This window comes from Papaver somniferum, chromosome 1 (assembly GCF_003573695.1).
Source record: "Papaver somniferum cultivar HN1 chromosome 1, ASM357369v1, whole genome shotgun sequence".
Classification (NCBI taxonomy): Eukaryota; Viridiplantae; Streptophyta; class Magnoliopsida; order Ranunculales; family Papaveraceae; genus Papaver; species Papaver somniferum.
This window is the reverse complement of record NC_039358.1, coordinates 125,194,429-125,212,105: the sequence shown is the minus strand read 5'-3', so window position 1 is coordinate 125,212,105 and position 17,677 is coordinate 125,194,429. Positions and strand designations below refer to the sequence as shown.

Sequence of the window (17,677 nt, the reverse complement as noted above, 5' to 3'; positions counted from 1 at the left end):
TCCCGGGCCCACCACTTACTCATACCTTTTAGTTGTGCCATCCTGATTGCCTCAAAAGTTGTTATAGCCTCTGGTTTCTCTTCATCATTATCTACTCCTTTAATGCGGGATGCTCCAGTACATGACCCTGCATCAGAAAAAGATATCACTCCACTTCCCATAACATTTATTTCTTTAATGAAAGAGCCATCAAAGTTAATCTTCGTGAAACTTGGTTCTGGCAAGTTCCATTGTGTAAATCTGTTCCTAACAGCATTAACAACCACATTAGGGACCCGTTGCCTCGACACACTTGTCCAATATGCAATAGATTTTTGCACTTGCTCTTGAAAAGCATTCACCTGAACTTGCGCATTGTCAAAGACTTTAGCACATCTCGATTTCTAGAGATTCCATAACATAAAAGTAGCACAAATGACAAAATCAACATTCAAAGTTCTGCTAGTAGCCCCACTATCACACAAACTAGCAATCCAATCCCTTAGGTTACTCCCATTATACCCATTTGTAAAGACATTATTCACAATAGTATATAGAGTCCTAGTTATGTGGCAATCTAACAGCAGGTGATCAACAGGTTCAACATATGATTATTACAGAGAGGACAATTTTTATCAATATCCTGCACATACCTACCTGTCTTACCTCTTAAATCCAGGCAATCATTAACACACCTCCACAGAAAGTGTTTAATTTTTTGGGGAGGTTTAGCTTCCAGAAAGATTTCCAATTAAAGTTGTCTTAAGCAATACCATAAAGTCTATCAATTACGGCTCTATAAGCTGTTTTGACAGAGAACATGCTGTTGTGGGTTGGAGTCCATCTAATTTCATCAGTACCACTCAGCGGAATTCTGATTCTATAGATGTCCCTAACAGTTTCGTCATCAAAAATAACATTCAACATATTAACATTCCATTCATTTGTATTTTGATCAATTAACTGATCAATAGTCTTAATATTAGCAGACACAAAATTAGAAATCAAAAGACCATTTTTACCAAGTACCCATCTATCTTTCCATATGGAAATTTCCTTTGTTGGTGTAACCTAAACCAATTCATAATAACATTTTCCACTTCATTGGATCTCGCCATTAATGATTATGAAATTTAAAATTGAGAATAACACTGGCGAAATTGGTGACATATATGTAGAATAGGTGTGAGTAACTTGGAGAAGTACATGGGTGTATATATAGGAACCAGTAGGGGGAATAACTGTTGCAAAATAACTACTGATCGATAATCATAATATCGCCAATGATATTATCTATATCACTCGATGGTTTTGATGGCGCCAACGATAATCATAATATCACCGTCGTTGTTAATAATAACTATCGATAGACACTCTGTCGCTCAATGGTTTTCCCATAGTAACGCAACTCGTTTGTCATGCCACATGATATGTCAAACAACATATTTTTTGGCTTGTGTATAGCAATAGGCCTAATAACCCTATTACCCAATCAGTTTTAGTATTTGCCCCAACACGCGAGTCTAAAAAAAAGAAGACTATTATTGGGGCGTCACACTCCAATAGAGGGACTTCATTTGGATTCTTAATGTCCAAAAAAGCGGTTATGGGATATCATAACACATACACAAAATGTCTAGATTACCCTTTAACTAAAATAAAAACTTAAAAACCGTAGGTGATTTCACGTCCAGGTTTGGATTAATTCCAACCGTAAAATTTTATTTTCATGTAGTTTTACGTTCAGGTTTGGATTAGTTCCAACCGTAGAAGCTCATTTTACGTCTAGGTTTCTTTTAATTCCAACCGTAGAATCCGATTTTACGTCCAGTTTTCTTTTAATTCCAACCGTAAAAGTGATTTTACGTCCAAGTTTAAATTATTTCCAACCGTAGAAGTGATTTTACGTCCCGGTTTGGATTAATTCCAACCGTAGAATTTTATTTGCATGTAGTTTTACGTCCAAGTTTGAATTAGTTCCAACCGTAGAAGCTCATTTTACGTCCAGGTTCCTTTTAATTCCAACCGTAGAATATGATTTTATGTCTAGTTTTCTTTTAATTCCAACCGTAGAAGTGATTTTACGTCCAGGTTTGGATTATTTCCAACTGTAGAAGTGATTTTACGTCCAGGTTTGGACTATTTCCAACCGTAAAAGTTTATTTTACGGCCAATTTTTCTTCCCACAAAACTGTCCCAGAATTCACCAAGTATACAACAAAATTCATTAATTTAATTTTTATCTAATTAAATTAAAATTAACTAAATAAAGGTTGTTTAGTTATTACAAAATTATTTTAGATAAGGGGTTTTTGATATTATTTATGGATGACCCGTTTTTGTCATATTAGGTGACGTCCCTCTATGGAATGTGACGCCACAATAATAGCCTTCCAAAAAAAACAACGGATATTTTTTCCTTCCCACTTTATGGCCATTTCCCATTCCAACCACGAAATCCAAATCCATCAAAGAAAAAGAAGATGGTGATGGCTTCATCTCTCTTCTCTTCTTCTTTGATAGATGGAGCAGCACTTTCATCAAATTCATCGAGAAATCTCCATTTTAACCTCAACACCACTAAATCGAAGAAGAAGAAGTTGGCCTACTACTCAAGTTGCAGATCTTCATGGCAAGAGGTGATTAATTCACGAATCACGATTACTTCTCTTTACATATTTTCTAATTATTTTAGTATTAATTAATTACAATTTTTTTAATGAATTAATTTGGTTGATGAATTAGATAGATTGCTGGAGTTGTAATCTTTTCTGCAATTCCTTTCACTGCTGTGAAAGCCATTGCTAACAGTTCAATCGGGCAAACACTTCAGAGACGAATGCTTATCACTAAAAATGCATCACTTCAGAATTCTTCTTATTTTAAAGATTTAGCCGACAAAGCAAGACAAGCCAGGTAGAGAAACTCATTATTCAAATTCCTATTGTTTGTTGTATTAGGTTTTTAATAAGACAAGAGTAGTGCACCGTGTACGCACATTGCGCCTAATGTTGTCTTATGTTTAGCTATATCATGTGGTTATAAATGAGTTTATTCTCTAGAAGAACAAGTGGTTAGATAGTCTGCCGGTGAACATTATCGATGGAAGTGTAAGTAACAAAGGCATAGTGTAATATGATGATGGGAGTAGTAGAAAAAGTGCACATGGAAACAGCTTATATGACTTTTATGAAGCCTAGTTAAAGAAAGTGGACTGTGGAGATACACTTGTCATTAAAAGTTTATCCACGTATATCACAGTTTATTCAGTTTTTCTCTTGTTGAAGAGCGGAATTAAGTTTACTCTGCCAATAGGAGTTAAATTTCCTAGTAGTATTGCGCACTTAAAGGAATATGATGGCACAATACAAAGAGGCAACTTAATATACTTTTTATTGTTCGTGTGTTTTCCACAGTCTCTACTTTTTCTTGTTGAGATCTGCAATTCCTTGTAATAGTTATCTGATGAACAGTTTTTGGTATGGAGAAGATCGGCCTCGGTGGCTTGGCCCAATCCCGTTTGACTATCCTTCTTATCTTTCTGGAGAACTACCTGGTGATTATGGATTTGACATTGCTAGTCTAAGCAAAGACCCCGTTGCTTTCCAGAAATATTTCAAGTATGTGCTTAAAATCCAATTTGTCTCTCAAAAATCACTTTAGAATGTTGGAAATCGTAGAAATGTGATTACTGAATTGTGAAAAAAATTAATTCTAAGCTAACTCACGCTTATTTTTCTGTGTTTGCCCTTTCGCCACAGCTTTGAAATATTGCACGCTCGTTGGGCTATGCTAGGTGCCCTTGGTGCTCTGATTCCAGAGCTTTTGGACCTCTCCGGTGTCATTCACTTTGTTGAACCCATCTGGTGGAAAGTCGGCTATGCCAAGCTTCAGGTGAGCCTGATTTCTATGACTTACATTATGCTAGTTAGTTGAACATTATTTCGTTCAGTTCAGTCTCAGTAACATGTAAGAATGGCTATGTATCTGCATTCAAACTCGTCTCTCAGACATGTCACTTCATTACGGTCCATGAGATAAAAACACTGGTTATTTCTAACCAAAAATAAAGTACAATTCTGTGTGTGGCGTGAAACAGAATTCATCGGTACACTGATCATTAGATGCCAATTTACATGATCCTTCTATCCATGGGTGTGGCATAGAGAAAATTTCTCCCCTTGTTAGACATACTCCGTTCTATCCGAATCACCATTATGTTGATCTTGCTGAGAACCTTCATCGGAAATCTGGCCCTTTTTTGTGAATTTAGTTCTGTAACTGTATATATAATGATTCAGGGTGTTTAGAGTAGTGGACTGACTGATCAAGTTTGTCAAAGGGCCTTTTCTGCTGAATTAATCTCCCGTAAAGGTCCTTGGACATTAGTTTCCTTCCAGTTTTCCCATGTAGTCTACTTGGTGACAGTAAGTTTGTCAAAGGACCTTTCCTGCTGAATTAGTCCCATCAGACAGTCGGTTCCGTCCAATTACCTGTGTAGTCTATTTGGTGACTCAGAGGCTTCCGTGTTCTCACTATATGACCCACTATATTAGGAATCCTTAAGAAACGAAAAACAGCAAACAGTGTGGTTTATTGATAATCTTACGGGAATTTAGATCAGTTTCTTCACCGTACTAATTACATTGCCTAGGTTTTGAATGAGTTCATAAGATTTATGAGCATAAGTTAGATATGTGGATAATGGGTATTATTCTTCCTTAAGTACTGTATACTCGGTCTCTATGGACTAATCATGTTTGATGAATCAAGAAATGAAGTTCTTTTCCACGTTATTCCTTGCTGAAGAAACATGAAAGAATTTTCTATATGCAACCTAACTCGTTTTTCATTTGTGTCTATTTCTGTGCTGTCTGTCTATACCAGGGGGATACTCTCGACTACCTAGGCATCCCTGGACTACATATTGCAGGAAGCCAAGGAGTACTTGTCATAGCTATTTGTCAAGCACTTCTAATGGTAAAAATCTATCCATTGAGCTCATGCTAATTCAACGGCATTTAACTATCCAACCATATGAATGTCTTGGCCCCTGGGTCATAACTTTCAACACCTACTCGATAACCTTTTTGAGAACAGTAATATTTTTAGATTCAAGATTAACCCAACATCTCTATCGATAAGGTGAGGTGATTTCTGAAACCTCAATACTGGAACTGACAGTCACTTCTAAACTCTCAGTTCCTTAGTGAAATAAATTTCATCGTTTGGATGTTTTTGAGCATTTGAAGGTGGTCTCTGACTCTCTCTTATTTAAAAATATATATATATACAAAATAGGTAGGGCCAGAGTATGCAAGATATTGTGGGATAGAGGCATTGGAGCCTCTGGGTATTTACTTGCCCGGTGACTTAAATTATCCAGGGGGTGGGCTTTTTGATCCCCTGGGATTGTCCAAGGACCCAGTTGATTTTGAGGAGTTGAAGGTGAAAGAGATTAAGAATGGGAGGCTGGCGATGGTTGCATGGTTGGGCTTCTATGTCCAAGCAGCTTTGACAGGAAAAGGCCCTATACAAAACCTTCTTGAACACATCTCAGATCCATTGCACATTAACATACTATCATCATCATTTCTCAATTCTTAGAAATTTAGTTTTCTACTCATAATAATTCAAAATGTATTTATGTATAGTTATACAACTCCAGCATCATTCATTATACAAATGCTGTGAGTTACACGGTATCTGGTAGATCATCTTCAGATCTGATGTTATATGTGATGGTGTGTTTTGATGCGTGTCATGAGTCCATATTTTTGAAAGGTGTATATTTGAATCATTTCACGTGGATGGGGGCTTCGGGATTCTGCAGGTCATCTATGTTTATTACAGCATGCTTAAATATTTTTTTTTATTGTTTTTATTTTGGTTTCAATAGGCACAGGACTGTTTTGTTTTTGTCTATGCATAGGAACAAGCATACTATTTATACAGAATATATACACACACATTGTATTCTTGTGGTTTTCAGCTCGATCTAGATCCAAATCTCAGTTCTCAACAATTTTATTTTTTTGGGCCGCCTCAGAAGTCATATCTGTCTATTATTGAATTTCACTGCTAGCCAACTACTTTGATGCTTGGTAGTTTTTAAATGTATTGAATGAAGATGATGATGCATAACTTGATCTTGAACTCACCTTGTCGATCATTTGCAGTACCTAGCGTGATGGGGTGAACGTATATAAGACAGAAAGTCGTCTAATGTTTCATTATTTGTTAAGGATTCCCTGATTTTTTACTCAAAGTGGGTTTTGTTATATTGTTGTTATCTACCTACATTTATATGGAATGGAATGGATCTCAGACTAGGGAAAGGCTCAGCTACCTCTTGTCCAGCTACATCTTTTAATGATTAAATGAGATCTGACCGATTTAAAAAGGATCAATAATCATGCATGTCACTACTACTCTGCACACCACAGCTGGTTGATCACGCCGGCCGACTGAATACAAACTAAATGATCCAGCAAATGAATATAGACAATCAGCAAAATAATAAAGAAACCCCCCTTCTTCCACATAGAGACGTCCAAATAATAGCGGTGAATTGATGAAGCGATCTACATTTATAATAAAGTGCATTTTGTTGCCAATACTAACCTTGTTAAATTGGTAATAAGTATTTGTTACTGTTAACAGCTCAGGCTCATGAATGCATAGATTTTTAAGTCGAAACAGCACATGAGTGAGTTTTAATCGGAAAAATGAGTTATTGGGTAGTCTAGGAAAAAGGTAATTTCTATCTTTGGAGGAGATCTGTACAGGTGGAGCAAGGTAACTGATTACGGCAGGCTATTTAGTCAAACCACATGCGTTAGTGGAGGATAAAAGAAGTAAGAAAGATGGATGGATAGAAGCTGCTATCATAGACTGGCTGGGGCAAACCATTCCAAAAGTAATACAGTGTCTATCTATTCATTGTCGTAGTGCAATGTACAGCTATTGTGGAACTAAATTGCACAAGTGAATATCTGTAAGAATGATATACTAGTAATTTACACCAGAATCATCACCATCACGAAATTTCCATCAGAAACAAAAAAATAAAGAATTTACCATTTCAAACATGTATAGTGTATAAGTTTCAACCAACAGATACCTAATCTGTTATACCGTACTGATTAAGTAGGAACTAGCAGATTGCAAAATTTTAAATACTAGTGGAAACAGATGGAGAAAGAAATGGACTAAACTAATTAATGCCTTGTAAAAATTTCCACCAATTTCGCATTCATGTAGTCATTCCAAAAGAGAATCTTCTCTTTAGCCCTGTATAATCGAAGAGGTACAGTATTAACTCTCATGGTAAACTTGCCTTCCTTATTTATTCTGATGGTAAATTTGGCCTACTTATGTGAAATGGGCAGCTTACTTGTTTCCTCCACTTTTTATATCAAATTTGGCTTTGCTAGGAACAATTGGATCCTTGATAATCCATGCAAAAAGGTCTTCGGTTGCGCTGTTATATAAAAACAGGAAGGAATATTCTCGCATCTCTTTTTGGACAGGTACCACTAAGAATCCAAAGCGAGATCTTATGGCTCAGTGCCTCAGTGGCAGACTCCTCAACCCGGAGGCTTAACTCAGAGCAGGACTCGGAGGGGTTTTGCGAGATAGCACAGGAGATTTTGTTGCCGCCTGTGAGAAATACTTGCACCGCTGCAGCAATTAGCAATAGTGCGACAGCAATTCACTTCATCATGAACCTTTACTCAACGTGTTAGGCACATCTAGTTCCATCTGATATGTTTTGTTTACATTCAAAAACAAAAAATAACAAACCAAGTGGATAATAACATAAGTTTAGCGGATGTCATCATACTACAAAAAGAAAAAAACTAAGATAAGATAAGATAAGGCCAACGCAAGCGGTTTAAGGTTTTACAGATTAGCAGAACACTAGAAAGAAAGCGTGGCTTTTTAACCAATTTCCTGTTTATAAAAAGTTTTTAGCTGAGTTGTGTAAGAAAAAAGATGGAAAGAAACTATTGGAATCCGTTGATGTTTACGTCTCACTATTCTATTGTTGCTGAATTGCGGAAAAAAAAGTGGAGTGTAGCCAAAATTTTCTTCTAGAAAAGGAACAAGACGTATATAAAATATCAAAATCATTATAACAAATCCTTACCCACACTAGTTGACATGTCCTCTTGAGATGTTTACAAGATTGCTACACGATGTTACCAACAGGATCGCCAAATTCCACCTGATCCAAGGACGAGATATGAAGACCGGTAAGCCCCGCAGCCTCGACCGACAAATAGTAGGGAACAAACAACTCTTTACCAAGTATACTAATACAGGAACAGAAGGTAGACGACTCATGGACAACACGGACCCTCCGTTCCTCGGCTTACGTTGATTACGTACCCAGACCGAAACTAGTTTAGTCGGAATGGTCCATAATAACAAAGTCAAGAGTACCTAATCCGAGCTAATCACAATGTCGGTGGGCCATTTTTGAATTTTGTAGTGGAAAAGAAAACACAAGCCCCGAACGCGTGAAGGCAGTAGATAGGGGTCACACCTTCTAATTCTTCGTTGGGTCCCACTCCACCACTACAACAACATCCCATGATGTTAACTAGAGTCTGAAAAGAGAAATTAAATGGAGAGAGCGGGTCCGTCGGAAATATGGCGGGGTTTAGGGTGGTGGTGGGTGTTATTTTAATTAATCACAATCGTGACGGTTAAGGTAATTACCGTTTTTATTTGCTTAGCAAAACCGAAATATTACACATTTTACTGTCATCCAGGATTAGATAAATCATCAATATCCGATTTATGGGTAAATAAGATAAATCCGAAATAAATATAAATTAGAGAAATAAACCGGGTTCGACTAAAATAGAAGAAGACTGATTTGATTCACAAAGGGAGAGGGGGATTTCTATTTTGCTGCCTCTTTTGATTTTTATTAATAAGCCAGCTGTTTATATTTTTTCTCATTCAAAACCCCTTCTCCTTCCTTCTTCTTCTTCTTCTTGATCTCTTCTTTCTCTTCATTCTTCAAACCTTTCCCTTCTCTCGTTTTCTCCTCGTAGATCTGAAACGGAACACTTTTTTTAGGGTTCACTTTCGATCTGTAACTCTCAAGAGAAGGAAGGAAAAAAATAGGAGGAGAGGAGGAAGAAGGATTTCTGCTGTTTTGCCGTTGCAATCTCACCAATTGTGAATGCATTGCGGATGTGTGCATCTCAACAGATAAGTTTACTCATCTGATCTCTCCAAGATCCGTTTTTTTTGTTTGATTTGTTTTTTTGTACCTTCAATTTTGATTAAAAAAAACAAATACACCAAAACAAACCTACAATGACGGTAGAGACGGATGTACCTACTGGAATTGTTGTTGATTCTTCTGAGAAGGAGGTTGTTGTTGAATGTGTTGAGGGAGGAGGAGATAAACAGGAGAATTCTAATTCCATGACCACCACTTCTTCATGTGAGAAATTGGATCTACCTAAAAATCTCAATGGAGATTGCAATGGTGATGAGATCAAGGATGATGCCGAAGATACAGATGGTTCATATGTTTTTGTCGATGATTCTGAAAATAGACCGGTGTCTGACACTGAGCTGGTGGATCATGTTGTCGTACATGATCGCGATGATCTCCCTGCCGAAGATAGAGGAGAACCTGTCGTTGCTGATGTCCCTGTTGATGGAAGTGTGGCTTCTGAATTGGGAACACAAAATCCTGACCTCCACGAGGAGGAAAATGTTGTTGTTTCCTCTTCCGGGCAGGGGCAGGATGATGTCGCTGCTGCTGAACCTTCTTCCGAGTGCATGTCGAGCAATGCATTAGATGAAGAAGAAGTAGTAGTTGTGGAGCAGAATGATGCTGTTGTTGAAGAGGAAAAGCCCCACAAGCAAGCGGAGGACAAGTCGGCAGTTGAGGAAAGTACAGAAACGCATGTTCCTGTCATGGAGGCTGCTGTTGAATCCAAGCCTCGAGAGGAGGTGGAGACAACAAGTGTAACCGAAGAGAATTCTATCAACATTGAAGGTGATGCTGTTGATTCAAAACTGAATCATATCGATAATGGGGAGGCAAATGAAGTCGAGAGTACCGATCTAAATTCTACTAAAGAAGCAGATCAAAAGGACCAGGAAGCTCATCCCACCAATACAGGTGATGTTGAACTAGAATTGCACCAGGTTGATTGTGAAGAGAAAAGCGAACCTGAAGCTGCCGCGAAGGTGGAAGGAAATCACGATACTCAAGTTTTGGGTGATGAAGCTATCATTGATGGTGGCGAGAAGGAAACAGAGAAAGAGGCATCTAAGGAAGAACCTTTAGGCCAACATGATTGTGAAGAGAGGGACCTCAAAATGGAAGTCGCTATCTCTCCTGAAAAGGTTTCACAATTAGATAAAGAAGCCAAGGATGTGGCAGACGTTCAGGACACTCAAATTTTGGTTACTGAGTCTGCTGAGCCTGAACTACACCAACTCGTTAATGGGGACATGAAGGAAGCAGAAAAAGAGGCTCCACTGGAAGTTCTTTCTGTACAAGTTGACACACCATTAGAGAAAGAAGAGACCAAAGATGTAGAAGAAGATCAGAATTCCCAAATTTTAGTTACCCAGTCTGTGGAATCTGAGTTGCATCAGACTCTTAATGAAGTAGAGAATGGAATCGCAGAAGAGGCTTCTATGGAGGAACAGTCTGTGAATGCCAAGACACAGCAGGAGGTGAATTTGGAAGTGTCTAACATTTCTGCTGATGATTCTCCATTAGACAAGGAATCTAACGACATAAAAGAAGCAGGTTCTAGTACCAAGCCAGTGGAACCTGAATCACAACAGCTTGTTAACGAGGATCCGAGGGAAACAGAAAAAGAGATTCCTGTGGAGGAACCTACGGTGCATATTGGTGCACAAAAAGGTCTGGATTTGGAAACAGCTGAAAGTCCTTCAGATGATTCACATTTAGACAGTGAAACTGCAAATGGCATCAAAGAGAGTGTCCCAGATGTATCTGTTCAGTGCACTGCTTTGGAACCTGAAATCATTGCCGAAGGCCAGGAGACCGTGCATACGAGGGAAATTGATATCGCCCAACCAGTGCATACGAGGGAAATTGATATTGCCCAAACAGAATCAGACGACGTTAATGAATCTATTGAAAACAGCAATGTTGTTGATTCTGTGGTATTGGAAAATGATACAGGGGATTTACCAATCAAGAAAGAAGACAGCTTGCCTAGTGTTCCTGGTCATTGTGTAGATTCTGTACCTGAAGTTGAAAACGGTCCTGATAGTTCTGTCAATGATGACAATGTGTCTGAGAGTAGTGCAGTTACCGAAGTTGGAAATGACTCAGCCGAAGTACATCAAAGTGTGTCTGCTTGCTCTGTTGAGAATGTGACGTCAGAAGCTGAAACCTGTGACAATTCCGCCGAAAGCAATCATCACATACCGTCAACAACTATTCTTTTTGGTGATGTGGGGGTGCTATCTGAAGGCAAAGAGGCCTATCCTGATAAGAACATTCCCATTGGTGATAAAAAAGAAGTAGAAGTTGCGAGAGATGGTGCAGCGTTTTGTACAGAAAATGAAGGAATTGCAGGAAAGGAAATGAGTGGCCCACACCCTTCCTCCGATGATACCACCAATGATGCTTCTGAGGGACAGAAGATGAACGAGGAGGTTGTAAAGAAACCCTTCCGTTTCTTGATTAGGATCCCACGATATGTTGACGACAAAATTAGGGAGGAGATTACACTTGAGCAGCTACAAGTTGACGAGAAGACTCAGGCTAGAGATGCTATACGTGTGGCAATGCAGTCTGAAAAGGTAAATACAGATTCTTTGTAAGATGCAAGTCTTATTTGGTCATTGTGAATAACACTTGTATTTTTTTAACTGACGGATTATGTGATGCGTGCAGGCTGCTTTGAGTGAGCATCGTGATAAATTTGAAGCTGCCAAATCAGAAGAGAGAACCGTTCGGGAACTACTTAAAGCGAAACGCCAGGAATTAGATTCTGTTCAGTCAGCTATTAATAGGATGAAGAGTGAAACTTCCATCGATGAGATTGATGATAGGGTAATAACTACCTCTTGTTTTCTTTTCCTAATGGAGTTTTCATTGCATTCTTTGGGTAGCTTGATGCTTACAGCCTTTTATTTTATTTAATTTTGTGTAACAGATAAATTATATGGAGCATAGAATAGAACATGAAACCATGCCTTTGAAAGAGGAGAAACAGTTGATACGTGATATCAAGCAATTGAAGAATGTAAAAGATCAACTCTCATCAAGTTTGGGTAAACAGACTGAAGAGCAGCTGTCGGTGGACCAGAGAGAGAAAATTGAAGAGCAGTTTAAGGTATAAACATATGTTCTTGCCGATGCCGTTGGTTTACATGTGACTTCTGAAATACTGATCTGTGTCTCTCATGCTTATAGCTTTTGAAACGAGAGTTGGATTCTTCATGGAAGGAGGTTCTACGATATGAAGGGATCACTAAAGCTGCTAAAAAGATATACTACGATGAAAGTGACAAGTTAAAATTATTGCAGTCACAGTACAATGCTGAAAATGATTTGCGTCAAGAAGCTTATATGCGCTTACAGAATTTAAAGAAGCAGTTGTATGAGAAGGTAACTAATTTTTCTTTGTCTGGTTGTTTTCCTGCAAGCAGTAGACATGGGTTTCTTTGAAAACTTTAGCTTTCCATTCATGATGTTGGAGCGTATCCTGAGCTTTACCAATGATTTAGGCTTCTATGAGCTACAGAAAAAACACTCTAATGATGGATGCATCGTCATGGCATGGCATGATAGCCATATGAACCATTTTTCGTTCACAAAGATGACATTTCATTTGTAGGCCTGTAGCTGTAGATTATTAACTTACTGACTTGTTGCTGTAGATTATTATCTTGGTACCTAATGATGGGCCCTGCTGAGTGACTTAGTGGCAATTCTTTGTCTCTAAACTACAGACTTGTATATGCTCATCAAACATATTGTTTGGCAACATATTTTGTTTTTCTCTTAATTGGTGATGACTAGCTTGCTCCGTAGATTTAAGGAGGGTGTCGTGTGGTGCATCATCAGTAGGTTTATATTTATGCTCAAGACTAAGAGAATCTTGGACACTGAGAAATCAGTTGCGATTGAAAAATTAACCGGGTTGTGCGTATACTATTTGAATAAAAATAAATAGGAAGAAAAATGAAACATACTATGTCTGACCTGAACTATTTGAGCTTGCAGAACAAGTATTTCCGGATGTACAAGGTTGACGGGGACAAAGCGCGTGATTTGGCATCTAAAGGAGATAAAGAAGAACTCCAACGACTTTGTGTTGACCAGGTCGGATCATTAACTCTTTGCTATCTTAGTGTATAGATTTACTAGTATATCACCTGGTTTCTGACATATCAAATATCTGGCATTAGGTGGAGAAAATGATGGAACTGTGGAACAACAATGCTGATTTCAGGAAAGAATACATGAGATGCAACAGCTATAGCACACTGAGGAGGTTTAAAACGTTGGATGGACGATCTCTGGGTCCTGATGAGGAACCGCCTGTACTACGCACTTTTACGGATGTAAAACCTGATAACACTGTTGCAGCAGCTTTGCCATTAAAGACAGGTCCGACCTTGCCTGTTACAACCTCATTACAAGGAAGTTCCACTGAAAAGGCTGAAGTAAAACCCGTGGTTCACTTGGAACAGAGGAATCCAAAAGCAGATGTGAAACCTGCTGTCGTAAGTTCAGAGAGGAACCTAACAGCAGCAGCAAAAGCTAAGTCGAAGAAAGTTGGAAAACCTGTTGCTGCCTTGGAAACTAACCCAGTAACCATCTCTGACAGAGACAAAGTTGAACTGGAGGAGAACAAGCAAAGAGAGGAGGAGGAAGAAAAAGAAAGGGCAAGGAAGGCAGATGAATTGAGGAAAGAAAAAGAAGCAGCTGCAACTAAGTTGAAGGAGCAGCGACGGTTAGAGGAAAAGGCCAAAGCAAAGGAGGCAGAGGAAAGGAAGAAACGCAATGCAGAGAAGGCCCAGGTTAAGGCTGAACTAAGAGCAAAGAAGGAAGCTGAGCTCAAAGAGAAGGTAGCTTACCTTCAACTCAGGATACTTGAATGAAACTTTTAACTTCGATATGTCCTGTTTTTATTTCTATTTTCAAGCTTGGTATCAAAATCTTATTGAAAATGCAAACTTGGTGCAGGAGAGAGAGAAAAAAGCAAGGAAGAAGGAAAAGAAGGTGGCGGCGGCCGCTGCAGGAGAAGAAAGAGCAATTGGCAATGAGGGAGAGTCTGCTCCAAGCTCAGGAAATACCACACATCCTGAAGCTACTAGTAACACTGTCCAAGAACAACCTGGAATCAAGGAGAAGGCTGCTGTAGTGGTAACAAAGAGGAAAGGACCTCAGAAGCTACTAGCACAACCAAAGGTGAAAGCCCTCCCTGCAACTTTACGGAACAGGAGTAAAAGAAGGATGCAACCATGGATGTGGGTCCTACTTGCAGCTCTTGTTGTTGTTGCCCTGTTCTTGTTGGGAAACAGTGGCTATTCTTTTAAATCTGCTCTATCAAGCTTTGGCTTCTGAGAGTGATGCAGTTACCTTAATGAGCCTCAACAGCTACAGCGGTTTTAGAAAGATAGTTTCAAAAGAAGAGAGGTTTGGGTTTATTCCCTTAAAGATTATGTCTGACCAACTGGCATACAAGTTAAAAACTATAATTTTACCGGCAATTCTCGGTTCAGGAGTCTCCTCAATACAATTGGAGAGATTGTTTTTCTGGTAAACTTTCCAAAGGACAAAAAACAATTCATTTCAGGTGTTGCTTTCAACGGCTAATATATATTTATGAAGTAATAATAATAATGAGAAGAGAATGTTTCCCTTGCATTCTCCCATTTTTTGTTCCAGTTTTCTTTTATTGTGCATATACAGTACTCTTGGTTATTTGTTGCAGAGAATCTTGATATTATTATTTTGGCTCAAAGTGTCAGACCGCCAAGTTATGGGTCTGTGGTAACCAATGATTTTCAATATGAAAGACACGATATGATCTTTTGCGTGGCAAATACATACTGTACTAAAAAAGAAAGGTTGGAGAAGCAGAATGCACATTTTTTTAGTTCAATGAAGGCGCAGCTTATAAATGCATGTCTAGTCTCTAATAGCCGTCTCTCTTGTCTTGCTCCTCTGCTGCCTTGTTAGCAGCTTGCACAGATTTGTACCAAAGGAAAGCCTGTACCAGAACATAAAATCTTGTTAACTGAAACTGAATTAATCCGCTATCCTCACTACAGCTTTTAGATAATGAGAGAACCATTGGCACGTCTTTAAGAAACCAGATGCCTAGAGGAGTCTCAAATTCCCTCTCCAAATTCTCTAAAATAATACCGGCGAATAGGATAAGATTTCAGTTACTAGTCCTAACAAGCGCCTTGACAGGAATGGGTACGCAAAGAAAAAGAACAGCGGTGTCTAAAACTTACCGAAGTGGGAACACCAGTGAAGGCAAAGAACCCGAGCACAGGTGCATAGAAGATGCTGTCTGAATTGAGTAATCCAAAAACTGGCTTCTGGTTTATGTATTCGAAAACTGAACCAATCTGCCACGTTCAGGATAGTTCATATGTATGCACAAGCAGTTTGGGTAATATCGATATAATACTAAAGTAAATAGGAAGATAACCCTGAATAAAAAGAAGGTGCATTCATACCGCAGCTATAGCAGTGATTGTAGAAGCAAGCAAATAGCCATAGAAAGGAAACTCAATAGTTTCAGATGAGCCATTGCTGCTGCCGCTGCCATCACGTTTTGCCCAAGGAGGTGGTTCCTCAGAATCTAGTTTAGCCCAAGACGGGATTTTCTCTTCTGATTCGCTGGACTTGGACGATGAACCTTTGGTCACAGCTAACACTGTAAATTTGCGTTGCAACGGCTCCTTCTTATTCATTCGATGTTGAGTTGGAATTTTAGTTTGCGAGATAACTTCAGTTAAAACTGATGTTTTTGGTCTCAAACCATTTGTTACGTTAAGGGTGGTGGCACTGCAAGCTGACATTGAGACAGCAGCCATAACTCCCGAGTCCCTCCACTCTACAGCTCTCTCTCTCTCTCTCTTTTTGTAGAGTAGTGATATCTGTTGAAGGGGAGAGAGAATTTGGAGAGAGACAGAATTTTAGATAGAGAGAAATCAAACTATGAAACTGAGTTTTCGATTGATTTTGATGAAATGCGGCAATTCAGAGTTGTTTCACTGCCATTTCTGGATAGGAAACTAGTGGCGTCAGTAGCAGATTTCTTATTGTTGGGCCTGAATAATCTTCAACGTAAAAGTTTCCTTTGTGAGAGCGATTTTTTCAGGATTGCTAATAAGGGGTACCAAATTGCTTGGGGCGTACCAATTCCTTAAGAATATGTATTTTGCTAACGGGTTGGTACGCCCCAACCAATTTAATACCCTTATTAGCAGCCTTGGATTTTTTTGGGCCAATACATTTTATTTTAGGGGTGCATAGTAAAATAAAATAAAATTGAGTTACGGTAAAGTAAATTAAAATGTCCTTTGAAATGCATGATTACTGAAGGCGGTGTTTGGTATTACTAGGGCGGTAGTGTTTAATCTCTGCATTGCTAACCGCTTTAAAGATGTAGGAACGTGCTTTTAGTAATCGTATTAAGATAATAGACCAAGTTGATGAGATTCAACCTCAGCCAAATTCATTAAGAAAAAAAATCCAGAAAATTGGCTAGGCAATCGAAATGTGCTCATCAGGTTTGAAGAACAAGCCGATATCACTGTAGTACAGTGGTAAAGTTACTGGATGATTATACCAGTGATCTGAGTTCGAAACTCGCCAGCACCAAAAAATTCTTTATCGATTAAAAAAATAAATAAAGATGTCTTAAGAACAAGATTTACAATCAGTTAGGGCTAATCTTATCAACCTAGCCGATCTTGATTTCGTTTTTGAATATTTTATTGACGAATTTACTCAATTAAAAAATAAAAATAAATTACAAGGCTAGTTGAAATTGGCAACCTCACATAGTGAAAGTTTTTTTATAGAACAATTCTTGGTTTACATGAAAAAATTTCCAGATTAAATCTCGTGACTCACACAACAGAGGTCTACTTCTTCCCACACCCATCGCAATGTTGAGAAGCATTCCTTCTCAACCATTTGATCCCCTCACGGGATTACACCCGAGAGAAATCCTGGTGAGTGTAGAAATGTGTTTTCAGTAGACGAAAACAGGTTTATAGTACAATTAGATTTTGTACAGTGGAAAGGGTACGTAATAGGTTAATTTTAGAATCTAATTACAGGGGCTACACTAGGGTTGGTTTTTGAGGGCTTAATATGATAGTTATAACCAAAATGTGGATATTGGGGACCTAATCTATGTAAAAGTTCAAAAATACCCTCAATAAATTAACTGGAAATCATTCGGTCTTCTCATTTTCTTCTTTTCCTCTTCTCTTCTCTTTTTTTTCTTCTTCTTCTTCTTCGTTTGAAAAACGATTAATCGTCGATTCAAAAAAAATAATCATCGTAGATTAAATTCATTATATAAAACCATGGTGAAGACAAAGGAAAAGCCAGGATCGAATCCGAAACAACCTCCTCCAGAACCAGAAGAACCATATTCATCAAGTGAAGATGAAACTAGAGATCAAAAAGAAA

The 17,677-nt window shown here is 38.5% G+C and overlaps 3 protein-coding genes across 5 annotated transcripts; 2 read left to right on the top strand and 1 right to left on the bottom strand.

Annotated features, from left to right (window-relative positions):
- The first annotated feature begins 2,417 nt into the window (after positions 1-2,417).
- LOC113299547 (chlorophyll a-b binding protein 7, chloroplastic-like) lies at positions 2,418-6,322 on the top strand. 3 transcript variants are annotated; one of them, XM_026548595.1, is made up of 6 exons: positions 2,418-2,618; positions 2,729-2,895; positions 3,438-3,599; positions 3,741-3,873; positions 4,867-4,959; positions 6,159-6,322. In XM_026548595.1, exons 1-6 carry the CDS (start codon positions 2,463-2,465, stop codon positions 6,168-6,170), a joined length of 723 nt encoding a protein of 240 aa, XP_026404380.1. In that variant the 5' UTR covers positions 2,418-2,462; the 3' UTR covers positions 6,171-6,322. The 3 variants fall into 3 exon arrangements, with proteins under 3 accessions (XP_026404380.1, XP_026404366.1, XP_026404374.1); XM_026548581.1 differs by lacking the exon at positions 6,159-6,322 and adding an exon at positions 5,281-5,970 and having other exon boundaries at positions 2,419-2,618; XM_026548589.1 differs by lacking the exon at positions 6,159-6,322 and adding an exon at positions 5,281-5,970 and having other exon boundaries at positions 2,420-2,618; positions 3,453-3,599.
- A 2,550-nt stretch (positions 6,323-8,872) lies between these two features.
- On the top strand, positions 8,873-14,952 carry LOC113299529. The gene is made up of 7 exons (XM_026548563.1): positions 8,873-11,802; positions 11,897-12,055; positions 12,159-12,338; positions 12,419-12,613; positions 13,232-13,330; positions 13,417-14,079; positions 14,198-14,952. The coding sequence occupies exons 1-7, from the start codon at positions 9,316-9,318 to the stop codon at positions 14,576-14,578; spliced, it is 4,164 nt and encodes a 1,387-aa protein (XP_026404348.1). The 5' UTR covers positions 8,873-9,315; the 3' UTR covers positions 14,579-14,952.
- An 18-nt stretch (positions 14,953-14,970) lies between these two features.
- On the bottom strand, positions 14,971-16,305 carry LOC113299538. The gene is made up of 3 exons (XM_026548573.1): positions 15,706-16,305; positions 15,478-15,594; positions 14,971-15,227 (listed from the first exon to the last, which is right to left on the bottom strand). The coding sequence occupies exons 1-3, from the start codon at positions 16,063-16,065 to the stop codon at positions 15,153-15,155; spliced, it is 552 nt and encodes a 183-aa protein (XP_026404358.1). The 5' UTR covers positions 16,066-16,305; the 3' UTR covers positions 14,971-15,152.
- Positions 16,306-17,677: the final 1,372 nt, after the last annotated feature.

Bases quoted from the DNA above. Each gene is read 5' to 3' on its own strand.
- LOC113299547 (XM_026548581.1), top strand. From the start codon at position 2,463: ATGGTGATGGCTTCATCTCTCTTCTCTTCTTCTTTGATAGATGGAGCA. The intron at 2,619-2,728 runs GTGATTAATTCA...TGAATTAGATAG, and splicing joins GCAGATCTTCATGGCAAGAG to ATTGCTGGAGTTGTAATCTT. The intron at 3,600-3,740 runs GTATGTGCTTAA...CTTTCGCCACAG, and splicing joins GCTTTCCAGAAATATTTCAA to CTTTGAAATATTGCACGCTC.
- LOC113299529 (XM_026548563.1), top strand. From the start codon at position 9,316: ATGACGGTAGAGACGGATGTACCTACTGGAATTGTTGTTGATTCTTCT. The intron at 12,056-12,158 runs GTAATAACTACC...TTTGTGTAACAG, and splicing joins TCGATGAGATTGATGATAGG to ATAAATTATATGGAGCATAG. The intron at 13,331-13,416 runs GTCGGATCATTA...ATCTGGCATTAG, and splicing joins AACGACTTTGTGTTGACCAG to GTGGAGAAAATGATGGAACT.
- LOC113299538 (XM_026548573.1), bottom strand. From the start codon at position 16,065: ATGGCTGCTGTCTCAATGTCAGCTTGCAGTGCCACCACCCTTAACGTA. The intron at 15,595-15,705 runs GTATGAATGCAC...TGAACGTGGCAG, and splicing joins CAATCACTGCTATAGCTGCG to ATTGGTTCAGTTTTCGAATA. The intron at 15,228-15,477 runs GTAAGTTTTAGA...GTTCTGGTACAG, and splicing joins TCACTGGTGTTCCCACTTCG to GCTTTCCTTTGGTACAAATC.